At 40.8% G+C, this 26,316-nt stretch overlaps 1 protein-coding gene across 5 annotated transcripts in view; it reads left to right on the forward strand.

Annotated features, from left to right (window-relative positions):
• The first annotated feature begins 433 nt into the window (after positions 1 to 433).
• Positions 434 to 26,316, forward strand: part of MAPKAPK5 (MAPK activated protein kinase 5) — a 46,982-nt gene continuing 21,099 nt past the window's right edge. For 2 of the 5 annotated variants that reach the window (XM_004483022.5, XM_058280981.2), the window contains exons 1-5: positions 573 to 1,158; positions 7,484 to 7,557; positions 8,067 to 8,142; positions 12,767 to 12,856; positions 13,609 to 13,704. In XM_004483022.5, coding sequence (XP_004483079.1) covers positions 1,123 to 1,158; positions 7,484 to 7,557; positions 8,067 to 8,142; positions 12,767 to 12,856; positions 13,609 to 13,704 — 372 coding nt within the window. In that variant the 5' untranslated portion in view covers positions 573 to 1,122. Of the gene's footprint in view, positions 1,159 to 7,483; positions 7,558 to 8,066; positions 8,143 to 8,906; positions 9,005 to 10,456; positions 10,566 to 12,766; positions 12,857 to 13,608; positions 13,705 to 26,316 lie in introns of all 5 variants that reach the window. The other 3 variants (XM_004483021.5, XM_004483020.5, XM_071209794.1) reach the window with 3 other exon arrangements.

The following is a 26,316-nucleotide window of genomic DNA, read 5'->3' on the forward strand; positions in this document are numbered from 1 at the left end:
CTAATTCTGACTTGACCATTTCTCAGCGCCATGGTCAACTTGAGTCTATTACTCCAAATGGGGGATAAGAACAGGATTTACTTCACAGCGCCAAGCACCCACCTTGTAAAGTTAAAAAAGCTACGGGAGGAAGTTAAATAGAACTACTATTACTATTATTATAAAGAACTCTGTCCCCTTACGGAAGGGCTTGCATGGACCTTAGTTTCCTCTTCTCTGTTAGGCTTTGACTCCCAGAGCTTTTCCCGCAGAATTTACAAAATCATAAACGCCCGCCCCGAGACCAGAACAGCGGAAGACCAATATTCGTGCAACTCTCCGCCATCAGGAAGGTCCCCAGCGTCCCCGCCCCGTCGGGCGCCGCCCTATTATGTCATCAGCGCGGCGCCAGCACTGCGGAGGGCCCGGGGGCCTGTTCTGGATGCGGCGCGCCATGGGGAAGCCCTGGCGGGCGCCTGCAAACCAGCTGCACGACTCAAGGGCGGCTTGGAAAGCTCAGCACACTGTGCCGAGGGGCGCGTGGAGCGGTGTGGGCACGGAGCCAGGCGGCCAAGAGGGACGACCCGGAGCTCAGGCGGGGCACAGCGCGGGCCGGCGGGCGGGCGGCCGGCGGGGCTGCCCGGCGCGGGTGTCCCGGCGATGTGTGGCGCTGAAGCTGCGGCGGGAGCAGCGGCGGCGGCGGGATCAGCTTCGGCTTCTCGGCGGTGCCGGCGGCCGAGGCGTAGGCGGAGACCTCTCCTAAGGACCTGGCGAGCCCGGGCCTAAGCGGCGGCCCCACCAAAACCTTGCACAGTGCCCCGGGCCCTCTCCGCCTCGCCCTGCCCCGGGAGCCTGCCTCCCTGGCCAGGGATGAGGCCGGGAGGCGTCTGCGCGGGGCCCAGCACAAAGGCTTGTCGCCAAGTACCGCCGCCTGGCCTTTTGTTGCCGCCGCCAGCGTAAAATTGCCCGCTCAGGCCGAGCCGTCTCCTGGGCCTTCATCCCCGCTGGTTCCCCTTGGATAGCTGCTGCTTGTGTCCCCCAGGCCCAGGGGCCCGATCGCTCAGTCCCTTGCCCCCTGGGTTGTGGTGGGACCCGGCAGCCTCGCAGCCTCCGCCGCTCTCTGCCGTGGGCGTCGCGAGGAGCATGTCGGAGGAGAGCGAAATGGAGAAAACCATCAAGGTAAGGGGGAGGTGTCCCTTCTCCCCGCTTTGTTTCTGTGGCATTACTTTTGGCTCCAGTCGGAGACAGCAGGGAGAACCTGGAGTGGGAGGTTCAAAGCAGTTGGCGGCTTTCGACCTCCTCTGGCTTCTGTGGATTGCGTTTAACAGCCTTGGGGCGAAGGATTTGTGTAGGGTGGGATGTTCGATTTCCTCTAACCTTCCTGGTTAAAGTGGTGATGGGATTTTTGCGCTCAGCTAGAAAAAAGTGAGTGACGAGTATTCTTGGTGTGGGTGCGATGAAGGGGACCCTATGAAGAGACAGTTTGCATGCTTTGAACCCTCTCAGTCACTCCCAAAGCGTCCCCAGCATTTGATTCCGCTTGGGTTCTAACTGCAACAGTACCTAGAGAGTTTGATTTTACCCATCCCTCCCTATTTATTTGAAACCAGCTTCCTGGAAACTTGCAATTTCAGAAAGAGGTGGTACACCTTTACACAAAGCGTGCCCTTTGTCAAAAAGATTTTCACTTTTCCTTGTGGGTTCTCCTATTTTCCTCTTTCCTCTTTCCTCTCTCCCTAGGGAACATTGAGTTTATTTAGGAAAAGCTTACTGTCCTGTGCCTTACTACACTGTTAACAAAAAGAAAAGCAAATATATCTGTTCTAAAAAACACGTTTTCTAAATCCTGATTTTTCTTAAACAAATTTTGTCCATTATGGCCAGAAAATTAATCTGGTTTGACAGCTGTAGCTAGGAAATGAGTATTAATTATAAATTGAACACTTTAGGTTAAAGTTTGATATGTAGTATTACTGATTTTACTTGAACTAAGAACTTAATTTTTTATTAAAAAAAAAAACATAATTTTTCCTTGAGGGCAGCTTGGGGTTATTTACCTGGCCTCAAGACACAGTGGCTATTATTAGTAATTTTTTTTTAAAGATTTATTTATTTATTCCCCCACCCCCATTGTCTGCTCTCCGTGTCACACTGTCGTTTAAGTTTTTAAACATGATCTCCTTTAGTTCTTTGAACATATTTACATTGGTCATTTTTGTTTTGTTTAAAGATTTATTTTATTCCTCCCCCCCATCCCTTGTTGTTTTGCACACGCTATCTGCCCTCTGTGCATTCTTCTGTGTCTGCTTCTCTTTTCTTTAGGCAGCACCGGGCAGCTATCCTGGGACCTTCCAGAGTGGGAGAAAGGCACTTGCACCACTTCAACTCCCTGGTCTGCTGCATCTTTTATCGTCTCTCATCTTTGTTTCTTTTTTGCTGGGTTTTCTTCTTGGGCCAGCACTCTGTGTGGGCCAGCACTCTGCTTGGGCCAGCTCACCTTCACCAGGAGGCCCTGGGAATCAAACCCTGGAGCTCCCATATGGTAGACAGGAGCCCAGTTGCTTAAGCCACATCCAATTCCCCATTAGCTTTTCAAATTTATTATTTGAGTGTCTCCCAAAAGCTCAAGGTGATTATTTGTTTACCTTCAAAGTGTGGTGAAGTTTTGGTATTATGTAATAGGATGTCCAAAATAATATTTCTTTTCCTCGTTGCCCTTGTTTTAGTCACTTCAGGTTGAATTCATCATTCATCTGAACTGTCCAGATAGCACCATACTGGAAGTTTGTGTTGGCTATTTGAGGTCATTTATATATTCCAAACAAATTTTCTATGAAAAAACCACCTAGGTTTGATAGGCAGTGCATTGAATCTGTAGTTCAATTTGGGGACAGTTGCCATCTTAATATTGTGTTCTAATCTGGAAACATACTAAAGCTCTCCATTTCTTAAAGCTTCTTCAGTTTCTCTTAGCCATGTTTTGTGGTTTTCAGAAGTCCTGCACATCTTTTGATAAATTTATTCCTAATATTTTATTTTTATGATGCTATTGAAAATGGAACTTTCTCAATTTCATTTTTGGGTTGTTACTACTAGTTTATAGAAATATGGTTGATTTCTGTATATTGCTACATAAAGTGGTCCTGTCTCCAGCCAATGCAGTTTTACTTTTTCCTTTACAATACAATTGCTTTTAATTCCTTATTCTTGCCTAACTTAACTGGGTAGAACCTCTCTTACAGTGCTGAATAAAAGTTGTGAAAGCAGACATCCTTGTTCCTGATCGCAAGAAAGTCTTAGCATTGAGTAAGGTTTTTTTCCTTTAAGATGTTGTCAAGTTGAGAAAGTTAACTGTATTTTTTGTTTGCTGAGAGTTTTTATTGTTTATTAATTTTTTGTTATATGCTTTTTCTTTCTCTATTGATTGGTCATATAATCTTGTCCTTTATTCTTAATATGGTATTATTGATATATATTAATATATATCATTAATTGATTTTTGGATCTTAAATCTATCTTGCATTCCCTTGATAGACCCACTTGGTCTGGTGTAAAATCATTGTTATATGTTGTTGGATTCAGTTTGCTAATACTTTGTTGCGGCTTTTTGCATCGATATTTATGAGAGATACAGGTCTATAGTTTTGTTGTGATAACCTCTGCATAGCTTTGGTATGAGTGTACTACGAGTCTCAGAGAATGAGTCAGGAAGTGCTCTCTCTATTTTCTGGAAAGGTTTGTGGAGGATTCGCAATTTATTATTATTATTTTTTAATGTACAGGGGACCTGGAACTATCTATGTGGGAAGCTGGTGTTCAACCACTGAGCCACATTGGCTTCCCTGAGCTGGTTTTTCCTTTTGTATTGCTTGTTGTTTGTTTCTAATTTTTAGGAGGCACCGGGAACCGAACCTGGGACCTCCCATGTGAGAGGCTGGTATTCAACCCCTTGAGCCACATCCACTCCCTGGCAATATTTTGTTTTTTGAATCAGTGCTTCTTACTCAGTGGAGGGTGATTTTTAAAAATTTTAATTAATATATTTTTTAGGAGGTACGAGGGATTGAACCCAGGACCTCGGACATGGGAAGCAGGCACTCAACCACTGAACTAAATTGCTCCCCAATGGAGAATTTTTATTTTTATTTTTTTAGGAGGTACTGGGGATTGAATCTGGGACCTCATACATGGGAAATAGGCACACAACCACTTGAGCCACATCTGCTCCCCAGTGGAGGGTGATTTTACATCTCAGGAAACATTTGGCACTGTCTGGAGAAATTTTTGGTTGTCATAACTTTTAGAGAGTGCTTTCTGGCATCTAGTGGGCAGAGTCCAGCAATGTGAACATCCTGCAATGGGACAGGATAACCCCCATAACAAGGAACTATCTGGCCCCAAGTGTCAGTGGTGCTGATGTCAAGAAAACCTGCTTTAATTTGTTTGGTAGAATTCACCATTGAGCCACGTGGGTCTAAATGGGTAACACTGAGTTCTGTGTAGGAGGTGGTACGTGGAGACAGCCTGGGAACACTCATCTCTTATCTTTATGCTAGGGATTGGGGGTGGTACTGTGGGAGGCCAGAGCCATAGATTCTAATGTTTTTTTTCCCCAAACAATAAATCTACTTTAGTCAGCAGTTATACTCATCCCTTATTTGTGTTCATTCCTTAATCTTGAAGGATTTGGGATGATGTCCACTCTGCCTAATTCAGGTCGAGATGTTATGGGGCAGAGGAATGGGATCTTCTTCCTCTTGGACTTGGGCTGGTCTGTCATCATTGCTGAGATAACACAATAGATTGAGTGCCTCTCTCCCACTTTGGAAGGTCCCAGGATCAGTTAGCTGTCCAGGGCAGGCCTGGAGAACTGGACAGGAGTTGGCCACTGATCTGCTGAGTTTCAGGGCTCCACCGCCATAGGAACAACACAAAGGCTTTACGACTCTGAGATAAATTTAACAAATAAATTGAAAGTTTACAGGTTCAGATAAAAGAAGTAGAAGAATCATATTAGGGATTTATACCTAAGTATAACTTTATTATGTTGGGAAAATAGCTTTTCATGAATTCCTAGATGGAGCCCACAGGGAAATGTTGATTTCATGTGGTGTTTGGCTTGCCTTTGAGATTCTAATCTTAATAGTATCTGTAAGTCACTGTGTGACCTCGACAAGCTCTTTAATCATGATGTACAGTTTTTCCGAAGGGTGTTCGTGTAGTCATCCTGCTTGTCCATCCCAACACAACTTCCTTCCATCATCTGGCTTTAGTTCACTTTTCTAGTCAGTCATTCAGTCCACAGTGATTAGCATTTACTACATGCTGAGAAACGACCGAAAACTGGCAGAAAAGGTGGAGATGAAGACCATTCTAAACTTGGTTTATATACTTGCGTATTTATTGGGCAGAAGCTGTATTTTCATCTCTGAACTTAGCTCAGCTTCTGATACATACTAACGGCTCAGAAAGTGTTAAATGAGCAAGTATCCTATTCCCAATACACTACCAATGAAGATGCTTTTGCTAAATATAGCCTATCAAATTTTTGTTGCCTCAAAACAATTTGAAGGGGAAGTGGATGTGGCTCAAGTGATAGAGCTTCTGCCTACCAAATGGGAGGATCTGTGTTTGATCCCTGAGGCCTCCTGGTGAAAAAGAAGAGAAAGCGTGCCTGCACGGCAAGTCAATGCCTGCGCGAGTGCCTGTGCGGTGAGCCAGCATCCCGTGCAAGCAAGTCACGAAACAAGATGATGATACATCAAAAGAGAGACAAGGGGAGAGTCAGGGTGAAGCACAGCAGGCACCGCAGAAACCAGGAACTGAGTGGCATAATTGACAGGGAACCCCATCAAAGGTCTCCAGTGTCGAATTCCAGTGAATCCTAGGGAAAAATGAGAAGAGAAGACAACACAGACAGCAAAAACAGCAGGGTGGGAAGAGGGGAAGAGGGAAAAAAAAACAACGCTAAAAAATTTTTTTTGAAGGACTCATGGGTTTTAACTTGATTTGTCAAGGTCTGACTTTGGTTTCATATTCTACCTGTGAGGCCCTACAAAAATCAATTTTACATGGTCACAATTTAAATTGTATGACTTTCTTGCCTAAAAGTATATGGCAACGGAAACTCATCATCCGATGCCTAGGCAAGAATTCTGTAGAAACTGATTAAACTGTAGAATTTTTATCCTGAACTATTGAATACAATTTTTTTTAAAACTATGGTTTCATAATGACTGTGACAGAATATCTTTATACCCAAAATGGTGCTGTTGAAAGTTAGATAAATTTACTATGATGTTTACTACTACTTTATCTGAACTTTTTAAGTCTCAATTTATTCAGAAAGTGGATGTGGCTCAAGCGAGTAGGCTCCTGTCTACAGTAGAGGAGGTCTAGGGTTTGATTCCTGGGGCCTCCTGGTGAAGGCAAGCTGGTCCATACGTCAGAGTGGAGAGCTTGCCCACGTGGATAGCTGACTCGCATGGCATGCTGGCCCATGTGGAGAGCTGGCGCAGCAAGGTGATGCAACAAAAAGAGACATAGAGGAGAGACAATAAGAGACACAGCAGACCAGGGAGCTGAGATGACACAATAGATTGAGTGCCTCTCTCCCACTTTGGAAGGTCCCAGGATCAGTTTCCAGTGCTGCCTAAAAGAGAAGACAAGCAGACACTTGAACACACTGTGAATGGACACAGAAAGCAGACATCGAGTGCAAAAAATGGGGGGGGGGATAAATAATAAAAATCTTAAAAAAGAAAAAAAAGAGTATAGACCTATACAACATATAGTCTTCCTGGAATCTCAGAAAATACATTTGACCACCAAAGAAGCATTTAGTAGCTGAAGCATTTTGAAAGAATATCTCCCATCTTCCATACATACACCAAAAGAAAGCACTGAGTGTTTTCTCAAATGGACCTTGTAGATGAGCTGAAGAATTCTTCTTTTTAAAAAATATTTTATTTATTTATTTATTTCTCCCCACCCCTTTGTTGTTTGTGCTTGCTGTCTGCCCTCTGTGTCTGTTTATTGTGTGCTCGTCTTCTTTTTCTATTTTTTTTTAGGAGGCACCGGGAACTCCCATGTGAAAGGGAGGTGCCCAGTCACTTGAGCCACCTCCACTCCCTACTTATTGGTTTCTCATTGTCATCTCGTTGTGTCAGCTCACGGCATCAGCTTGCTGTCTTGCTTGTCTTCTTATAGGAGGCACCGAAACTGAACCTGGGACCTCCCATGTGGTAGGCATGCACCCAACTGCTTGAGCCACATCCGCTTCCCAAAGAATTATTTTTTTCCACAAAGTCTTAGCTTTCTCTCTTGTTGAAAAACAAAAGCTAACCTAGTCATTTAGACAAAATGTCTAATTATTACATCTTAGGGGAACATAAAGCTCTGTTTTTCTCAGATTCTCTTAGAAGATGAGATGTTGAGTGATAAGGGCTTCTATTGTCTCAGCTCTGCTTAATCATTCTCTGTCCCCTCTTTTTAATTTTAATAGGAAACCTCCATTTTAGAGGAATACAATATCAATTGGACTCAGAAGCTGGGAGCTGGAATTAGTGGTCCAGTTAGGTAAGTGACCTTTGTGAGAGCTATGGCAAAATTGCTTTAAGAAGGGACATTTGAAGTGTATCTTAAATTAGAAGGGTCCAGGAGCATCAGATTTGAGAAACAGCCTTAATTTAACAAGTGGAAGCATTTATCCTAGACTTTTTCTCATGCATTTAGAAATATAATTAAGTGACCAAGTCACATGGTCTGTAATATGGAATCATTTAAGATGCTGTGCTCATGGAGAGCCTGTCAGAGTCCCCTTTATACACCAGAGGCCATTATTTCTTTGTTGGCCAGCGGAGAGAAAGATCCTGGCCTGAGCTGAGGCCTGAGCTTTGGTGGCTGTGAAGGGTGGGTAAGATACTTTTCTGCCTCTCCACCTACTATACTACCTTGGAGGGTAAGTTTGTTCTGATGCATCTGTATATATCCTTGATTAAAAGGTAGAATCCTTAAAGAACAAACTTTTAAATTGATTTTCGTTATAACATTGATAGTCTCTAATTGAATTTTTCCTCCAAATCTAGAGTCTGTGTGAAGAAATCTACCCAAGAACGGTTTGCACTGAAAATTCTTCTTGATCGTCCAAAAGCTAGAAATGAGGTATGATCCTTTATTGCCTTGATTTGCCCACATAGTTGAAGTGCCCAAGAACTGTTCTTTCTGCAGGAATGGCAGCTTCCTGGAGAGAATACAGGGAATGTGTAAAGAACTTTATGTTCAGGTTACCCTTCTTCCCTATTCATGATAGCATTATAAAGCCATCTTAGATTGCTCAGTACTGAAGCCTTTTAACTAGTAGAGACTTATTTTCTTTTGGTCACATCTTGTTTTCTTAATGTGATCCTTGTCGACACATTTTGGTTTGTTTCAACTTTGGCTTATTGGAAAAGGTGCTTGACAGGTGGAGATAAAAGCAGTACAAGGGAGGGTCTGGTGAATGGTGTTTCGAGAGTGGTGCAGCAGGATGACTTTCAGGCTGTTTTTGTAGTGTTTCAAAGTACACATATGTTTTAACTTGTGTGGGTGTAGTGATGACATGTTAATAGCATGTGTAATGAAGCACTTGTTCTTTTGCATCAAGAGATATAAATAATTTCTTAAATGAGTTATTTGACAAATTTTCCATATATTAGGACATTAGAAGATAAATTTCTTGGTGAGGGTTTTTTCATGGAAAGAGCATTAAAAGGTAATCCATGTATGAAAACATCTTTTATGACATAATTCTAAGTGATAAGTTTTTATTGTAATAGGCTTACCTTGTATTTACTGTGCAGTTATTTGTGGTCAGTTTTTGGAGAGACGTTTGGAGAGAAAATATTGGCATGCCCTATGTATAAAACATTTCTTCTGTTCTCTTTAAGGTACGTCTGCACATGATGTGTGCCACACACCCAAATATAGTTCAGATTATTGAAGTGTTTGCTAACAGTGTACAGTTTCCTCATGAGTCCAGCCCCAGGTAAGGCTACCTGGGGCATCATTACCTGCCTACCTTTCCATATGTATGCCAAGGTGTAGTGGAGTCTTCCTCTCTTTCGCATGCGTGCTTGCTTTGTCCGTATGGCTGTCTGTCTCTATCTCTGTCTTGGTCTCTTTTTCTTTAGAAATTTTGGAAAATTTCAAACATGTAAGAGACAGAATTGTGTAATAACTCCCTGAGTACTCATCACCTAATTTTAACTGTTATTAATTTATGGCCAGTCTTATTTCATCCATAATCCCATCTACTGTCCTGATCCCCCTGATGATTTCAGTCATTCTCCCTTTTAAAAAAAACATTTAGTATGGAGTTTAAACTGATGCTGTTTCAAATCAGTGAAAGGGTCACTAATGTTATTCCAGGCAAAGTGTTTGAGATTGATAGGGCAAAAAGCCCTTAATCTGGTTTTCCTTTTATAGGATGAAATTTATATTATTATTTTAATCACTAAATGTTTGGTTAGCCCATTGGGTGACAGGCTAAGTCTCTTCCAGGGAATTCAAAATGAAATTTCAAAAGATCTGGTTTCTGGTGAGGAGACTGAGATGTAAACATATCATTGGAGCAGTGTAGTGGGCACCAAGGAGAGGCATGCATAAAATATTCTGAGCTTTCACAGGAAGGAGCTGCTATCTGTAGGCTGGGGAGGTGACCTGTCTCACAGAGCAGCAATGTGGAGGGCTAGGACTTAAGGGGGAACAGGCATTTTCCAGATAGAGAAAGAAGATGGATTTATAAAAATGAATGGGAAATGAATTCATTATTTGCTACAACTGTGCTCTGTTGGTGAAAGCATTTGGATGGAAGCTGGAAGCATTTATATATCAAAGAATGGTAACTAAAATACACAGATTTACATATATATGTTTCGAGAACATGGGAATTTTTGCCCTTATTTAGTAGCTGTGTAACCCTGGCTAGCTATCTTGTCAGGCATGCTGTGGATCACATGGAAAACTAGCCCAGATGGAAGGAGAGAGAAAGAAGAAAAAAATAACTAGGACAATCCAGTAACCAACCAAATGACTTGAAGTTTATGCCCTGAAAAAGTACTATTTTGTTTTCAAAACATTTTCAGTCTGGCTGTCTTAAAAGTCTTAAAATAAATTTTAAAAACCTGTCATTTCAAATAGCATCCTCTTTTTAATTTATATCTAGTAACAAGTATAGAATCTTGAAAGGGATCATTGTATTCACAACTAATTCTTTTATTTCCATTTTAGCTTCCTAGAAAATTTCAGGTGAGGGATATTCCTTATACATAGTGTCTACTTGGTATTACCAAGGAGGACAACCCCTAGGGCTTTGTAGGACTGGATTTAGGAAGTGGTTATAATTCTTTGCAGAATTAGGTGTCTTTAGGTCAGCTGCTTGATGTTTCAGGTTTTTTTTTTTTTTTTAAACTTAACAAAATCAAATGCTTTCAAACAGGGCCCGACTCTTAATTGTAATGGAGATGATGGAAGGGGGAGAGCTATTTCACAGAATCAGCCAGCACCGGCACTTTACAGAGAAGCAAGCCAGCCAAGTAACAAAGCAGGCAAGTTAACCCCGGGTACCAATCAAACTGCCAACAATGTTGGTTAACAAGTACAATTTCATTGAGGGGAATAAAAGAAAGCTTAAAGAAAACTCTTATTTGATCTCTTATTGCCTGCTTTGTTATGTAATCAGAAAAGATGTCTTGACAGGGAAAATGTGATACCTTTTATGCTTGGGGGAGTGGGGGAATGATTGTTTTCTTAAGTGATTGTCACCTGTTTCCTGAGGCCTATCATGAGATTAAGTAAACTCTGGAAGGTAATCTTACTTCTTTGTGGACTGTAGATATCTTTATGTAATTAAGAGTTAAGAATTAACAAGTGATTATGATTACAGAATCATTATATAGATGGCTTTTTTTATTTTAAACTTTCTAGTGTATTGTAGAATAGCCAAAAGTAAATACCTAAAATTATGGAAATTTGCTGAACTAGATTCCAGATTCCTTGATTTTTGATAATGATTATAAAACTATATAATCTTTATCTTATGATTGTAAAAACCTTGTGCCTGGCCCCCGTTTGTCCCCCCATCCTGTTTTACATCTTTAAGTCTTATGATCCACTATACTCATTAGCATAATCCTGCCTGTCTTTGGATACTATAAAACTATCAGAATTACTGCAGTTCAGGAAGACAGATTTTAGTCCGAGGCCCTGTGATCTAGCTTTGCGTTTAGCAATAAATTCTTTCTCTCTTTGAAACTCCAGTGTCTCAGGAATTGGTCATTGGGCAGAAAAACCCTGCTTTTGCTCGGTAACATTTTTAGATATGTAGCTTTCAAGAACTGTTATTGGACTTTGAGATAAAATGCTGCTGATAACACCTGAAAGATAGTATGGTTTAAAAATATGTTCTAAGACAGCTAAATAAAAGATACTTGTTTCATATGAATCATCTTTCTCATTCCTTCAGATTTTGGTAGTAGTCTAAGATCTTTGTAATTCTGGGTTTTTCCCAGTTTTATTCTCCCTATTTTGACATCATATTTTATTGCTATAGAAATGATTTCTGCCACAAGAAATACCAGAATTCTAACTGATAATAACCTCTTTAGGAGGTGCAAGCTAAATCCTCAAGGCATATTTTCAGGCCAAGCCAGCAAAGCCAAGAACATCAGCACAGCCCCATTGGTTCTTCCTTTCTTCTTTTCTTCCTCCCTCCCTCCCTCCTTCCCTTTTTTCTTTCTCTTTTTCTCTCTCTCTCTTTCTCTTTCTCTCTCTCTCTTTCTTTCTCTCTTTCTGTTGTGGATTTACAGAACAATCATTCATAAAATACAGGATTCCCATATACCACTCCACCACCAACACCTTGCATTGGTATGGAACATTTGTCAAAATTGATGATAGTGCATTTTTATAATTGTATCATTAACTGAAATTCATGGTTTAACCCTATTGGTTCTTAATAAAAAGTTCTTCCCACTTTCCCATGAGCCTTAAAGCATTTTTGGATACCTCCTTTCTGGTAGAGAGGAATTGATATTTGGAATGCCAAAAAAAATTTCATACTGAGAGTTGAACAGGTAGAATCTGTTCTATTTGATTTTCAAAAGTTATATCTTGCATTTTTCCAATGTGAAAACTAAAGGTTGAGCTCTGATAATCTTCTGCAAAACGAAAACCCTTCAAATCCACACAGACAAGCAACATTTTCAACAAGCAGGATGAGCAAATTGGTATTTGATTTGTTAACAATCCAGGTCATCTGCTTTCAGTTTTTCTTGAGGGCGGAGCTTGGAGCTTCCCTCCCTGGAGTATGCAGCTCTCTTGTGAACCAGGCAAGATTCCCTGTTATCCTGCTCTGGGAAGTTCACACCTACTAGAAAATTGGCCCAGCTTTTTTTTCTTCTGCTGTGCCTCTTAGACCTCAGATGAATGAAAGTGGAAACATTTATTTTTCCGTTTTGTATAAGTCTAACTGTAAGTTTATTCTGATAAAATTATTTTGTTTTACTGTTGTATTTTTTTGCTTATTTGTTTAACAGAATACAGGTTGCAGTTAAACTAGGTTTAATTAATTTCTATTTTTGACATACCAAGTCTTATTTAATTTCTGCTTAAAAACTGAAAACCAGCCAAAGTCTTAACTGACCTAATTAAGGATTTTTTTTTCTTTAACATCTTGAGTTCTCTAAACCAGAGTTATTCAAGATTTATATTTTCTAAGAGATGGTTGCTCCATTGTGCCCTTTTCCAGATAGCTTTGGCTCTACAGCACTGTCACTTGTTAAACATTGCGCACAGAGACCTCAAACCTGAAAATCTGCTCTTCAAGGATAACTCTCTGGTGAGAAGACTTGCTTTTTCTGCATTTTAGTGCTGCCACTCTCCACGTAGTTCAAACGTGCATGTTTATATGTTTGGAGTGCTCTAAAACCATGGTAAAAAGGCTTTAGGACAGAGTACTTCAAGCATCATATTTACCCCTGGGTTCCCTTGCATGAGACGCAGAGAAATTATACCATACCTTCTGGCATTGATCATGTTGGATGGTACTGTTATGTATTTGTGAGGCTTCCGATTTTGAATGTTATTTGGAGGGTTTGGGAAGGGGCAGGAATCTATAGGCTATTATATATAATATTGAAACTTACCAGTTTCATTTGCTGTTACATAATGAGGTGTGCTCCCCTCCAGATCTACCCTCTGCCCTGTGCTCCATGTCCCATCAAATAATTTGCTCTGGCTGTCATGAAGCTTATGGCTAATGTTAAGAGCAAAGCAGTACCCTAGACTGGTGAGGGGTGAGGGAGGAGGGGCCAGGAGGCTAAGACTTCAATTTTAGTGCTGCCTTTATAAGTTATAAAACAAGTTTAACTATATGAGTGAGGAGGAATTCCTCAGTTAGGTATTATTAAGAGATATTCCTCTATCTGAATCATTGTCTCCAGACCTGGGGACGTGTTACTCATAGGCTCAGGTCTTAGCCAGCTGTCATTTTACTCATGGGAGCTCAGGGTAGCATGTCTTGCTCCTGCTGTTTCCCTTAATGTTTGCTGAGAACTCCAGAGCAATGACTCTCATTTGTTTTCATTTCAGGATGCACCTGTGAAGTTGTGTGACTTTGGATTTGCCAAAATTGACCAGGGTGACTTGATGACACCTCAGTTCACTCCTTACTATGTAGCACCACAGGTAAGCATGTGCTGTTTCTGCCCTAAAATGTATCACCAAGCTGCTTATAGATTCTACATCAAAAGTAGGCATGCTTTAAAATGGCACGGTGGGAAAATTCAGCTTCAGATATCTATAGACTGCTTTATTTTAGGTAGACATTTTACTCTTTTTAAAAAAATAACTTTAGGCATTATTTATAGTAAACTTAAGTGTGTGGTTAGATGAGTTTTGACAAATGCTTACACTGGTACGAATACCACCTCATTCAAGATAGAACATTTCCACCAGTTCAGAAGTAGCTTTGTGCTCCTTTGCAATATATTCCTTCCCACTGTTACTCCTGGACAGAGGCCAACCACTGATCTGCTTGCTGTCATTGTTGGTTAGTGTTGCCTCTTGTAGAATTTCTTAAGAATGGTATTATGTGCTTTTTGGTTTTAATTTTTTTTTTAATAACTGATTTTATTGAAATGTATTCATAAACCATACAGTCCATCTGACTACAATCAGTGGCATTTGGTATAATCAGAGTTTTGCATTTATCACATCAAACAATATTACAGCATTTTCATTACTTCAAAAAACAAAACAAAACCAAAAAACCCTACCCCTTAGCAGTCTGCTCTCAATTTCTCTGTCCTTCCCCTGCCATACATAACTGCCAGTCTATTGCCATTGTTTTATTTCTTTTGCTAAGCATTTTTCTTCTTTTACATTTCTTTTATTATGGTAACATATACATAACCTAAAATTTGCCATTTTAAAGTGTACAATTCACTGTATTGATTGTATTCACAATGTTGTGCTGCCATTACTACCTTCCATTACCAAAATTTTTTCAGTACCCCAAGCAGAAATTCTATACCCATTAGGAATAACTCCCTCCCCTGCCCCATGCCCCTGGTATATTAGTCAACCAAAAGGGTGCTGCTGCAAAATATCAGAGATTGGTTGGTTTCTATAAAGGGTATTTATTTGGGGTGGGAGCTTACAGATAGCAGGCCATAAAACATCAGTATTTTCATGTGTTGGAGCCAGATGGCTGCCGACGTCTGCCAGGGTTCAGGCTTCCAGGGTTCCTCTCTTCCCAGGTTCTGCTTCTCCCTAGGCTCAAGTCCTCTAGTATCTCCATGAAGTCAGCTGTAGACTATGAGGCACTTTAGGCTTTGCCTCTCTTCACAAGGTCAACTGTTGACTACCAGGTAAACAGCTCTGTCTAACCCCAGGGCTTCTTCCTTGTCTAAGGAGCCGTCTCTGTTCCTTTGTGTTCTTTTCCTGGCTCAGGTCCTCTCTTCCCGGGGCTTGCTTCTCTTTCCTTTGTGAGCCTACTTTCTGGGGCTCCAGCTTAAGGCTTCAGCATCAGACTCCAACATCAAAACTCCAGCATCAAAAACCCTCAACTCTGTCCTTTGCCATGCCTTTTATCTGAGTCCCCACCCACCAAGGGTGGGGACTCAATGCCCTAATGACATGGCCAATCAAAGCCCTAATCATAACTTAATCATGCACAGGTACAGACCAGATTACAAACATAATCCAATATCTATTTTTAGAATTCATAACCATATCAGACTGCTAACACCTGGTAACCTGTAATCTATCTCTATGAATTTGCATGTTCTAGTTATTTCATATAAAGTGAAATCATACAGTATCTGTCTTTCTGTGCCTGACTTATTTTACTCAGCCTGATGTTTTCAAGGTTTATCTATGTTGTTGCTGTAGTAGAACTTCCTTTTTATACCTGAATAATATTCCCTTGTATGAATATACCACATTCATCTGTTCATCTGTTGATGGACACTTGGGTTATTTCCATCTTTTGGCTATTGTAAGTAATGCTACCGAAAACATAGATATACAAATAGCAGTTTGAGTCTCTTATTTTCTTTTAAAGATTTATTTTCTTTATCCTTCTCCCCTTCCCCCTGTTGTCTGTTCTGTGTGTCCATTCACTGTGTGTTCTTCTGTGTCTGCTTGCATTATCCTGCGGCACTGGAAAACTGCGTCTCTTTTTTGTTGCATCATCTTGCTGCGTCAGCGCTCTGTGTGTGTGGCACCACTCCTGGGTGGGCTGCGCATTTTTCACATGGGGTGGCTCTTCTTTGCATTCATTGTGCATGAGGGACCCCTATGCAGGGATGCCCCTGTGTGGCATGGCACTCCTTGCGTGCAATAGCAGCACTGCGCGTTTGCCAGCTTACCACATGGGTCAGGAGGCCCTGGGGATCGAACCCTGGACCCTCCATATGGTAGACGTATGCTCTAATCAGTTGAGCCATGTCTGCTTCCCTCTTATTTTCAGTTATATATGGTATATACCTAGAAGTGGAGTTGCTGAGTCACACGGTCATTGTATATGTCACTTTCTGAGAAACCACCAAAGTATTTTCAATAACAGCTGCACCACTTATTGTATTTATTTATTCACCGACTTTTTTTTTACAAAATTTTATTGAAGTGTATCATACATACATACACATGCATAAAAAATAAGTGTATAGTAAAAGATGTAAACTTACAAAGCAAAGATGCTTATCAACATACATGTGATTCACAGCATGCCTGACAAGATAGCTAGCCAGGGTTACACAGCTACTAAATAAGGGCAAAAATTCCCATGTTCTCAAAACATATATATATGTAGGTTCCAAATTATCCATATCCTTGTTACTTTCTGTTTCTGAAATAATAGCCATTCTAGTGTGGATGAAGTGGCATCTCATTCAAGTTTTGATTTGTATTTCTGTAATAACTAATGATGTATATTTATTGGCAATTCATATCTCTTCTTTGGAGAAATATGGGTCATGCCCTTTGCCTGTTTTAAAATTGGGTTGTTTGCCTTTTTGTGTTGAGTTGTAGAAGTACTTCATATTTTATAGATATTAAACCCTTGTGAGATATATGATTTGCAACTCTTTTGTCCCATTCTGTAGGCTGTTTCTTTTTCTTGATGATGTCCTTTGATGCACATCGATGAAGACCAGTTTATTTTTTCTTTTGTTGCTCATGCATTTGGTATCATGTCTAAGAATCCATTGCCAAATACAAGGTCCTGAAGATTTTTCCGTTGTTTTCTTCTGAGTTTTATGGGTTTAGTTCTTGAATTTAGATTGTTGATCTATTTTGACTTAGTTTTTGCATATGGTTTGAGGTAGGTAGTTCAGCATGTTATTAAAATTCATGCATGGTGCTGTGTGTATCAGTAATTTGTTCCTTTTTATTGCTAAGTAGTATTCCATCATATGACTCTTCCACTTTTGTTTATCCATTCATGGACTGATGGATGTTTTGGATTGTTTCCAGTTTTGGGTCATTTTAGATAAATCAGCTATGAGCATTCTTCTAAAAGTTTGCCCCTGCTCCCCTTAGGTAACGATTTCTACCAACAGTGTATAAGAGTTCCAGCTGCTTTACTTTTCTTACATACATCATGTTTGGCAGTATTATTTTAGTCATTAGATATGTAATGTTATCTCATGATAGATTTCTTTTTTCTCTCTTTTTTTTTTTTGAGGTACTCGGGAACTCATGGTGGGAAGCTGGTGCACAATCACTGAGCCACATAGGCTCCCCCAAGGTGGTTTTTTCGTTTGCTTGTTGTTTGTTTTTTGTTTTTAGGAGGCACTGGGAACTGAACCCGGGATTTTCATGTGGGAAGCAGGTGCTCAACCGCTTGAGCCACATCTGCTCCCCCATGATAGATTTAATTATGGCATATTCCCAGTGGCTACTGTTCTTATTGTGTTGTGTGTGTGCTTATTGGCTATTTTTATGTTTTTTATTTGTAAAGTGTGGCATAGATATGTTTCCTCCCCCTCTTTTATATTTGCTGGTCTGTTTGCCTTGTAATTGAGGTATAATAATTCTTTATATATTCTTGATACAAGATCTTTATCATATATATGTTATATTAATTTTTTATTGTTGCCATAACAAATTACCGCAAACTAAGTGGCATAAAACAACACACCTTTATTACCTTATAGTTCTGGAGGTCACAAGTCTGAAATGGTTGTCACTGAGCTAAAATCAAGGTGTTGACAGAGCTCTGTTCCTTCTGGAGGCTCTAGAGGAGAATCCGTTCCCTTGCCTTTTCCAACTTTTAGAGATTGTGAGCGTTCTTTGGTTTATGGCCCCTTCCTCTGTCTTCCAAGCCAGCAATGTGCGTTTTCCAGTCTCTCTGACTCTGACCCTCCTTCCTCCCTTATAAGGAAGCAGCAGCGGGTCTTCATTTACGTTCAGGGGTAGGGAAGACAAAGTTTGCTTCCCCTTTCCCAGTAGATTAAAGCTTTTGTTCTGTTGGGGAGAAGGTCTAGGCAGAGCTTTGTGCCCCTTCCATAGTAGTGGCTGCTCTCCTGCAGGTCTCTACCACTGAGGGTCTCATACCATGACCCTGATCTTTCTCATGAGCTTCTGATGGAGTCTGTAAAGAAGAGCCTCTGAGTATGAACTCCCCTTGTTTCTGTGACTTCTGGGGGACTATACTGTCGTACAAGCCCACATTTTGCCTTTAGCAATTTGTTAAAAATTTAGCTGAATTCTTTTTACCCATCTGGTATCGCATGCCATCTGGGCTCTGTCACAGGCAAACCATTGCTCGTGTCCTCTCTCCTTAGAAGGGCCTGTCTTCCTTTAGGTTTCACAATACTTGGTTGCCCTGAGACTTCAGATGTCTGATGGGTTCAAGAAAAGTGATGATTTTGTAGTTTACCTGGCTTTTCTTTACTATTAGGGTAGCTATGATGCTCATCCTAGGAAGAACTCCCCAAAATTTGATTATGATGTGGGTTTTTACTTGTTTTTCCTCCTAGGAGTTTGTTTAGCACCTTGGATCTTATAGGTTTATCGTGTTTATTAAATCAGGAAATTTTTCAAACAGCATTTCTTCAAATACTTTTCTGCCCTTCTCCTCCCCTTTCTTTCTGTGACTCTAATTATGTACAGGGCACTGAGGTTCTGATCATTTCTTTTTTTTTTCCATCCTTTTTTCTCTCTGTGTTTCCCATGGGCTCTGTTCTTTGCTAGATTTTCAATTTCATCTATCTATTTTCTGCATTATCTCTTCTGCGATGCCCATCTAGTCAATATTTTTATATCTTTTCTCATCATGTTCACTTTTTCTTTTAAGTATCTGACTATATTTAATAACGTATTTATTTGCATCTTATCTGTTATTTCTGAGTCTTTTTTAAAATTTTGTCCATTTTTTTTTCCTGGTTGTGTGTGACATTTTCCCGCTTCTTTGCCTAGTTTTTTTTTTTTTTTTGGGAGGTACCAGAGGTTGAACCTGGGACCTTGTACATGCGAAGCAGGCACTCAGCCATTGAGCTGTAAACCCACTCTACTGTCCAGTAATTTTTGATCAGATGTTGTGAATGTGTAGGTAAATATTTGGGTTTTATTGTCATTTAAGAATTAAGAGTATTAAAGATTCTTTTAGCAGCTAGTTAAATTACTTGTGGATCAGCTTGATTGTTTTGAGACTTGTTTTTAAAAACTCTGTCAGGGCAGTCTAGCTTAGACTTTACTCTAGGACTACGTTAGTCCTACTACTAAGATGAAACTCTTCTAGGTTCTCTGTTAATGCTCCAGATATTCAGTGAGGCTTCTTTATATTTGTTGGACATCAGCTATCTCCTAGACCCCTGTGACATCTAGGAGTTCTTTGGGCTTAAACTTCCTGGGAGTTGTTCTACTCCTTGGTTGTCTTCCCAGGCTCATGAAGACTTGTTTTCAAAGGGATTCTTATGCAGGTTTTTGCGTACCTCCTTCATAGCCAATCATCTGCCCCACAAACTTCAGTCACATTGCTTTCCCCAGTTGTCTCTTCAACATCTTTTTTTGTTTTTAAGATTTATTTTTTATTTATTTCTCTCCCCTTCCTCCCCCCGCCCCAGTTGTCTGCTCTCTGTGTCCATTCGCTGCATGTTCTTCTGTGTCCACTGTATTCTTGTCAGCAGCACCCAGAATTCATGTCTCTTTTTGTTGCATCATCTTGCTGCGTCAGCTCTCCATGTGTGTGGCGCCATTACTGGGCAGGCTGCACTTTTTATGCGATGGGTGGCTCTCCTTATGGGGTACGCTCCTTGCGTGTGGGACTCTCCTACGTGGAGGACACCGTTGCGTGGCACGACACTCCTTGTGCGCATCAGCACTGCGCGTGGGCCAGCTGCACATGGGTCAGGAGGCCCTGGGACCTCCCATGTAGTAGGCGGATGCCCTATCATTTGGGCCAAATCCTCTTCCCTCTTCAACATCTTAACCTAATGAAACCCCTATGTCCTACTTAGATTCTTTCTCCCTGCATTTCATTCCGGAAGGTGCCTTCTTGGAATATCATAGGACATACCACATTTGTTTGCCATGTTCCAAGTTTCACTGTCCTGTACTGTACTGCTTATTGTTAGTTGTCTGAAAAGTTACTTTTTTTTTTTTACTTTATTTTATTTTTTAAAGACTTATTTTATTTATTTCTCTCCCCTTCCCCCCATCCCTGCCAGTTGTCTGCTCTCTGTGTCCATTTGTTGTGTGTTCTTCTGTGTCCTCTTGTATTCTTGTCAGTGGCACTGGGAACTGTGTCTCGTTTTTGCTGCATCATCTTGGTGCGTCAGCTCTCCGTGTGTGTGGTGCCACTCCTGGGCAGGCTACACTTTCCTCGTGCAGGGTGGCTCTCCTTATGGGGCGCACTCCTTGCACGTGGGGCTCCCCTACGCGGGGGACACCCCTGCGTGGCACGGCACTCCTTGTGTGCATCAGCACTGCACGTGGGCCAGCTCCACATGGGTCAGGAGGCCCTGGGTTTGAACCCTGGACCTCCTATGTGGTAGGCGGATGCTCTATCAGGTGAGCCAAATCCACTTCCCACTTTTTATTTTTTGTCCAATATTTTAGTTGCTTATGGCAGGAAGGCAAGTCTGGTAGCAGTTAATCCATCATGGCCAGGGTGGCAATTGTTTTTTTATATAGCTGGTGCTTTTTCTTTTCATGATTTGTTTTACAAAAGAAGCCCTCATTTTGTAAAAGTACTCCATTGGGGTACAGGTGACAGGCAATAAACTGCACATATTTAAATTGTACAATTTGCGAAGTTTTGACTTAAACATTTGCATATACAGTCATGAAACCATAACCACAATCAAGATGGTGAACATATCCATCACCTCCCAGAAGTTTCATTGTGCCCTTTGGTAATCCTTTCCTGCTTCCTTCTTTGTCACCCCATTTCCATGCAACCTTGCGTCACTGTAGATTAGTTTACATTTTCTATAACTTTCATTTATTAAGTATTACATTGTACAGTGTTTTCTTTTTTGGGCGGAAGGATCTGACTTCTTTCACTGAGCATATTACTTTGAGTTTTATCCATGTTGTTGCATGTTTCAATTGTCCATTCTTAATTATTGTTGAGAAGTATATGTATATCCAGAAGATATACCCTGTTGATGGACATTTGGGTGGCTTTCAGTTTTACCTATTAGAAATAAAGTTGTTACAGAGCATTCACATACAAGTTTTTATATAGACTCTTATTTTGTTTTCTTTTGGGTAAAATACCTAAAAGGGGAATGGCTGGATCATGATAGGTATATGTTTAACATTTCTGGAAACTGCAGATTGTTTTCAAAGAGGTGGTACCATTTTACATTCTCACCTGCCATGTATGAGAATTTCAGGTCCCTCACATACACACCACCATTTGGTATGGTTGGTTTTTAAAATGTTAGCCATTTTAGTGGGCGTATATTGGTATTTCATTGTGTCTTTACTTTGCGTTTCCCTAATGACTAGTGATGTTGAGCATCTTCTCATGTTCTTCTATGCCATCTGTATATCTTGTGGCATGTCTATTGAAATCTTTTCCCTGTTTTTATAAGCGGGTTGTTTGTTTGCTTATTTTTGAATTTAAGAGTTCTTTATTAGGCATATGCTTTGCAAAGATTTTTTTCCCAATCTGTGGCTTACCTTTTCATTCTCTTAACAGTGTAATTTGAAGACCAGAACTTCTTATCTGAGGTACCAGGGCCCGGGATTGAACCTTGTATGTGGGAAGCCAGCACTCAACCACTAAGCCACATAGGCTTCTCTGAGTTTTGTTTGTTTGTTTTTTTTTTTAATTTGTTTTGCTTCTGGTTTGTTCTTGTTTATTCAGGAGGCACTGAGAACCGAATCCAGGACCGCCCCCCTTCCATGTGGGAGGCAGTCACTCAATTGCTTGAGCTGCATCTGTTCCCAAGAGCAGAAGTTTTCAATTTTAATGAAGTCCAGTTCAGCAGTTTTTTTTTTCAGTGGGCTACGCTTTGGTTTCATATGTAAGAAATCTTTGTCTAGCTATAGATCACAATAATTTTCTCCTGTTTTCTTCTAGGAGTTTTTATTTTTAGGTTTACGTTTTGATCTATGTTCCATTTTGAGTTAATTTTTGCATATGGTACACAGTTTTGATTCAATTTCGTTTTGTAGCATTTGGATATCCAGTTGTGTCAGCACCATTTGGTAGTCTGTCCTTTCTACGCTGCATTGCTTTTGAGCCTTTGTGAAAAATCAGTTGAACATATATGTGTAGGTTTATTTCCGGACTCTAATCTGTTCCACTACTCTGTTCGTTGGTCTTTATGCCATACCACAGTTTTGATTACTATAGCTTTATAATAATTCTTTTTTTTTTTTTTTTTTTAAAGATTTATTTATTTATTTAATTTCCCCCCCTCCCCTGGTTGTCTGTTCTTGGTGTCTATTTGCTGCGTCTTGTTTCTTTGTCCGCTTCTGTTGTCGTCAGCGGCACAGGAAGTGTGGGCGGCGCCATTCCTGGGCAGGCTGCTCTTTCTTTTCACGCTGGGCGGCTTTCCTCACGGGCGCACTCCTTGCGCGTGGGGCTCCCCCACGCGGGGGACACCCTTGCGTGGCACGGCACTCCTTGCACGCATCAGCGCTGCGCATGGCCAGCTCCACACGGGTCAAGGAGGCCCGGGGTTTGAACCGCGGACCTCCCATGTGGTAGACGGACGCCCTAACCACTGGGCCAAAGTCCGTTTTCCCTAATAATTCTTGAAATCAAGTAGTTTTAGCCCTCCAACTTTGTTCTTTTATAGAGTTGTTTTATCTATTTTAGTTTCTTTGTGTTTCCATATGAACTTTAGAATTAGGTTGTTGATTTCTCCAAAAAAAGCCCTCTGGGATTTTGACTGAGATTATGTTAAATATATTTTTCAGTTTATGAGTCTTTTTTTTTTTTTTTTCAGATTTATTTATTTATTTATTCCTCCCTCCCCCCATTGTCTGCTCTCTGTGTCCTTTTGCTGTGTGTTCTTCTGTGTCCACTTGCATTCTTGTCAGTGGCACCATAAATCTGTGTCTCTCATTGCGTCATTTTCCTGCATCAGCTCTCCGTGTGTGCAGTGCCACTCCTGGGCAGGCTGCACTTTTTTCATGCAGGGTGGCTCTCCTTACGGGGCGCACTCTTTGTGCATGGGGCTCCCCTACATGGGCAACACCCCTGCGTGGCACGGCACTCCTTGTGTGCATCAGCACTGCGCGTGGGCCAGCTCACCATATGTGTCACAAGGCCCTGGGTTTGAACCTTGGACCTCCCATATGGTAGGTGGATGCTCTACAGTTGAACCAAATCTGCTTCCCATCAGTTTGTGAGTCTTGACATTTTAACAATATTGCATCTTTAGGTCCATTGTCAAGCTATTTCACTCCATTTTTTGTGTCTTTAGTTTCTTTTAGACATTTTATAGTAGTGCTTCATAGCTTTTCTTAGATTTATCTGTGTTTGATATTCTTTATGCTGTTGTAAATGGTATTTTTAAAAACTTCAGGGGAGTGGATGGGGTATATGGAAATCCCTATACTTTTTTTTTTTTTAAGATATAGACCCCTTTTTATTCTCCATGAAGTTTTTGTTTTTTTAAGATTTTTTAAAAAAACTTATTTCACTCCCCTTTCCCGCTCCCTCCCCCCAGTTGTCGGCTTTCTGTGTTCATTTGCTGTGTGTTCTTCTGCTTGTCTCAGCAGCACTCCCCTATACTTCTGATATAACTTTTCTGTAATCTGAAACTTCTTTAAAAATAAAGTTTGATATATGGAAGGGAAAAAAATGTTGTGAAGTAATGGCTACAAAGTGATGCAGGACATCTGCAATTTGCACAGAACTTTCATTTTAGGGGAAGTAAAACTTTCTCTCCTGTGATAGTTGTTTTTAAAAATGGCGAAAGGTTTTTTGATAGCTGTTTTTAAAATTTTTTCCCCTATTTCATGTGTTGTTTTTTTTTATATCATAGCACTTACAGAGATTTGTAGATAGTAGGCATTATTAAAATTAGTGTTAAATGGAGCTGTATTTTAAAAAATCCACAAATATAATTTTAACTTCTAAATTTCTTTTTTTTAAAAGATTTATTATTTATTTATTTCTCTCCCTTTCCCCCCCACCCCCCCAGTTGTCTGCTCTCTCTGTCCATTCGCTTGTGTGTTTTTCTGTGTCCGCTTGTATTCTTTTTCTTTCTTTTTTTTTTTTTTTTAATATTACATTCAAAAAATATGAGGTCCCCATTCACCCCCACCACCACCACCCCACCACTTCCCCCACAGCAACGCTCTCCACCATCATCATGACACATCCATTGCATTTGGTGAGTACATCTCTGGGCATCGCTGCACCTCATAGTCAGTGGTCCACATCATAGCCCATACTCTCCCACGTTCCATCCAGTGGGCCATGGAAGGATCTACAATATCCGGTAATTGTCCCTGCGGCACCACCCAAGACAACTCCAAGCCCCGAAAATGCCTCTACATCTCATCTCTTCTTCCCATTCCTTCCCAGCAGCTACCATGTCCACTTTTTCCACACCAATGCCACATTTTCTCGATTACTAACCACAATAGTTCATGAATAGAATATCAGTAAGTCCACTCTAATCCTTACTGTAGTCCTCCTTCCTGTGGACCTTGGATTGGTTGTGTCCATTCCACATCTATGTCAGGAGGGGGCTTAGATTCCACTTGGATACTAGATGAAATCCTCCTGCTTTCAGTTGTAGGCACTCTTGGCTCCATGGTGTGGTGGTTGACATTCTTCAACTCCATGTTAGCTGAGTGGGGTAAGTCCAATAAACCAGAATGTAGGAGCTGAAGTCTGTTGAGGGTCAGGGCCTGGCTATCATATTGTCAGTCCAGAGATTCAGATCCCCTAGATATATCTTAAACCCCAGCACCAACTACAATTCCAGTAAAGTAACAGGAAAGGCTTGTGAAAAGAGATCACATCTGAGTCCAGCTCCATCACGCAGAAATACCAACTCCAAAGAAGGGCCAACTGACATGGCAGTGAACTCCATCTGCCATGACCATAAAACCTGTGGGTCTCTTTAGCCCTCAGAAGAACCAATACCTGGGGTTGTATCTACTTTATCTGTCTCTGAGACTCTGCTCAGGTGTGCATAAGGGCAATCCTTCTGACAACCTCCAGACTCTTTTTTAGAGATTCATAGCCATATAAACTCATTTGTCCTTTCCATTTCCCCCTTAATTTAGGTCAAAAAGCATTTTTAACTCCTGTTATTATATGTAGACGGGGATATTCTGCTGGTCCGCATTGAACCTTTTATTCAAGGTCATTTTCTAGTTAAGTCATCAGCTGGTACTTGGTAGTGATCCCTTGGTGCCAGGGAGGCTCATCCCTGGGGGTCATGTCCCATGCTGGGGGGAAGGCAGTGCATTTACATGCTGAGTTTGGCTTCGAGACTGGCCACATTTGAGTAACATGGAGGCTGTCAGGAGGGAACTCTTAGGCACAGTGCTGCTCTAGGCCTTGTTCTTATTTCAGGCGTACAGGCTCACAAGCATAGTCATTAGTATCAGGGGCTCACTGTTGGATCCTCATCCTTCCTGGTCCTTGCCGTTGCACCCAGGGGACTGCCGTTGCTCCCCTAGGGACCATGAAAGAACCCCCCTCCCTGGCCAGGAACCCAGTACCCCCCCAGCTGTTGTTTTTAATTGTTTCTACTATGAGTATATCCAAACATTTCCATGCACCCTGGACACATGCCCTGTGTAACTCCCTGTCAACCATATGTCCCCTGTCAATAACATCCCATACCAGTATTCCTCCACTGCCATTGTTGAACCACTCTGTGATCCAAAACTTCCTGAAAAGTGAAGCCCAATATAATGTCAGGCTCCCTTAATAGTAAAATGGAATATAGCGATGAGTTTAAAGGTTAGATATAGAATTCATATTGATTTGGAAAAATTCTACATCCTGTCTTTTTCTTTTCTTTTCTCCTAATTATTAAACTTCTCTTCACAAGAGCTATAGATCACAGTAATTCATATATGCAATATACAGTACTCCCACATATCCAATATAAAACCTTTTCCCTTCCACAGCAATTATCTTTTAACATATTCATACCATATTTACTGAAACTGATGTACAGATATTGAGACAATAGCTTTCAAACAAGGTAACATTTGTGTTTACATTGTGGTTTATACTTTAGGCTATACAATTTTCTAAATTTTTAGTTATCCTATGTTTTACATTATTGTTTACATTATTAGTCTTTCGGCCCCTATATGTTTTTGATGTGATATTACATGTTTTATATCCATCCTTGC

Source organism: Dasypus novemcinctus, chromosome 19, assembly GCF_030445035.2.
Source record: "Dasypus novemcinctus isolate mDasNov1 chromosome 19, mDasNov1.1.hap2, whole genome shotgun sequence".
Taxonomy (NCBI): domain Eukaryota; kingdom Metazoa; phylum Chordata; class Mammalia; order Cingulata; family Dasypodidae; genus Dasypus; species Dasypus novemcinctus.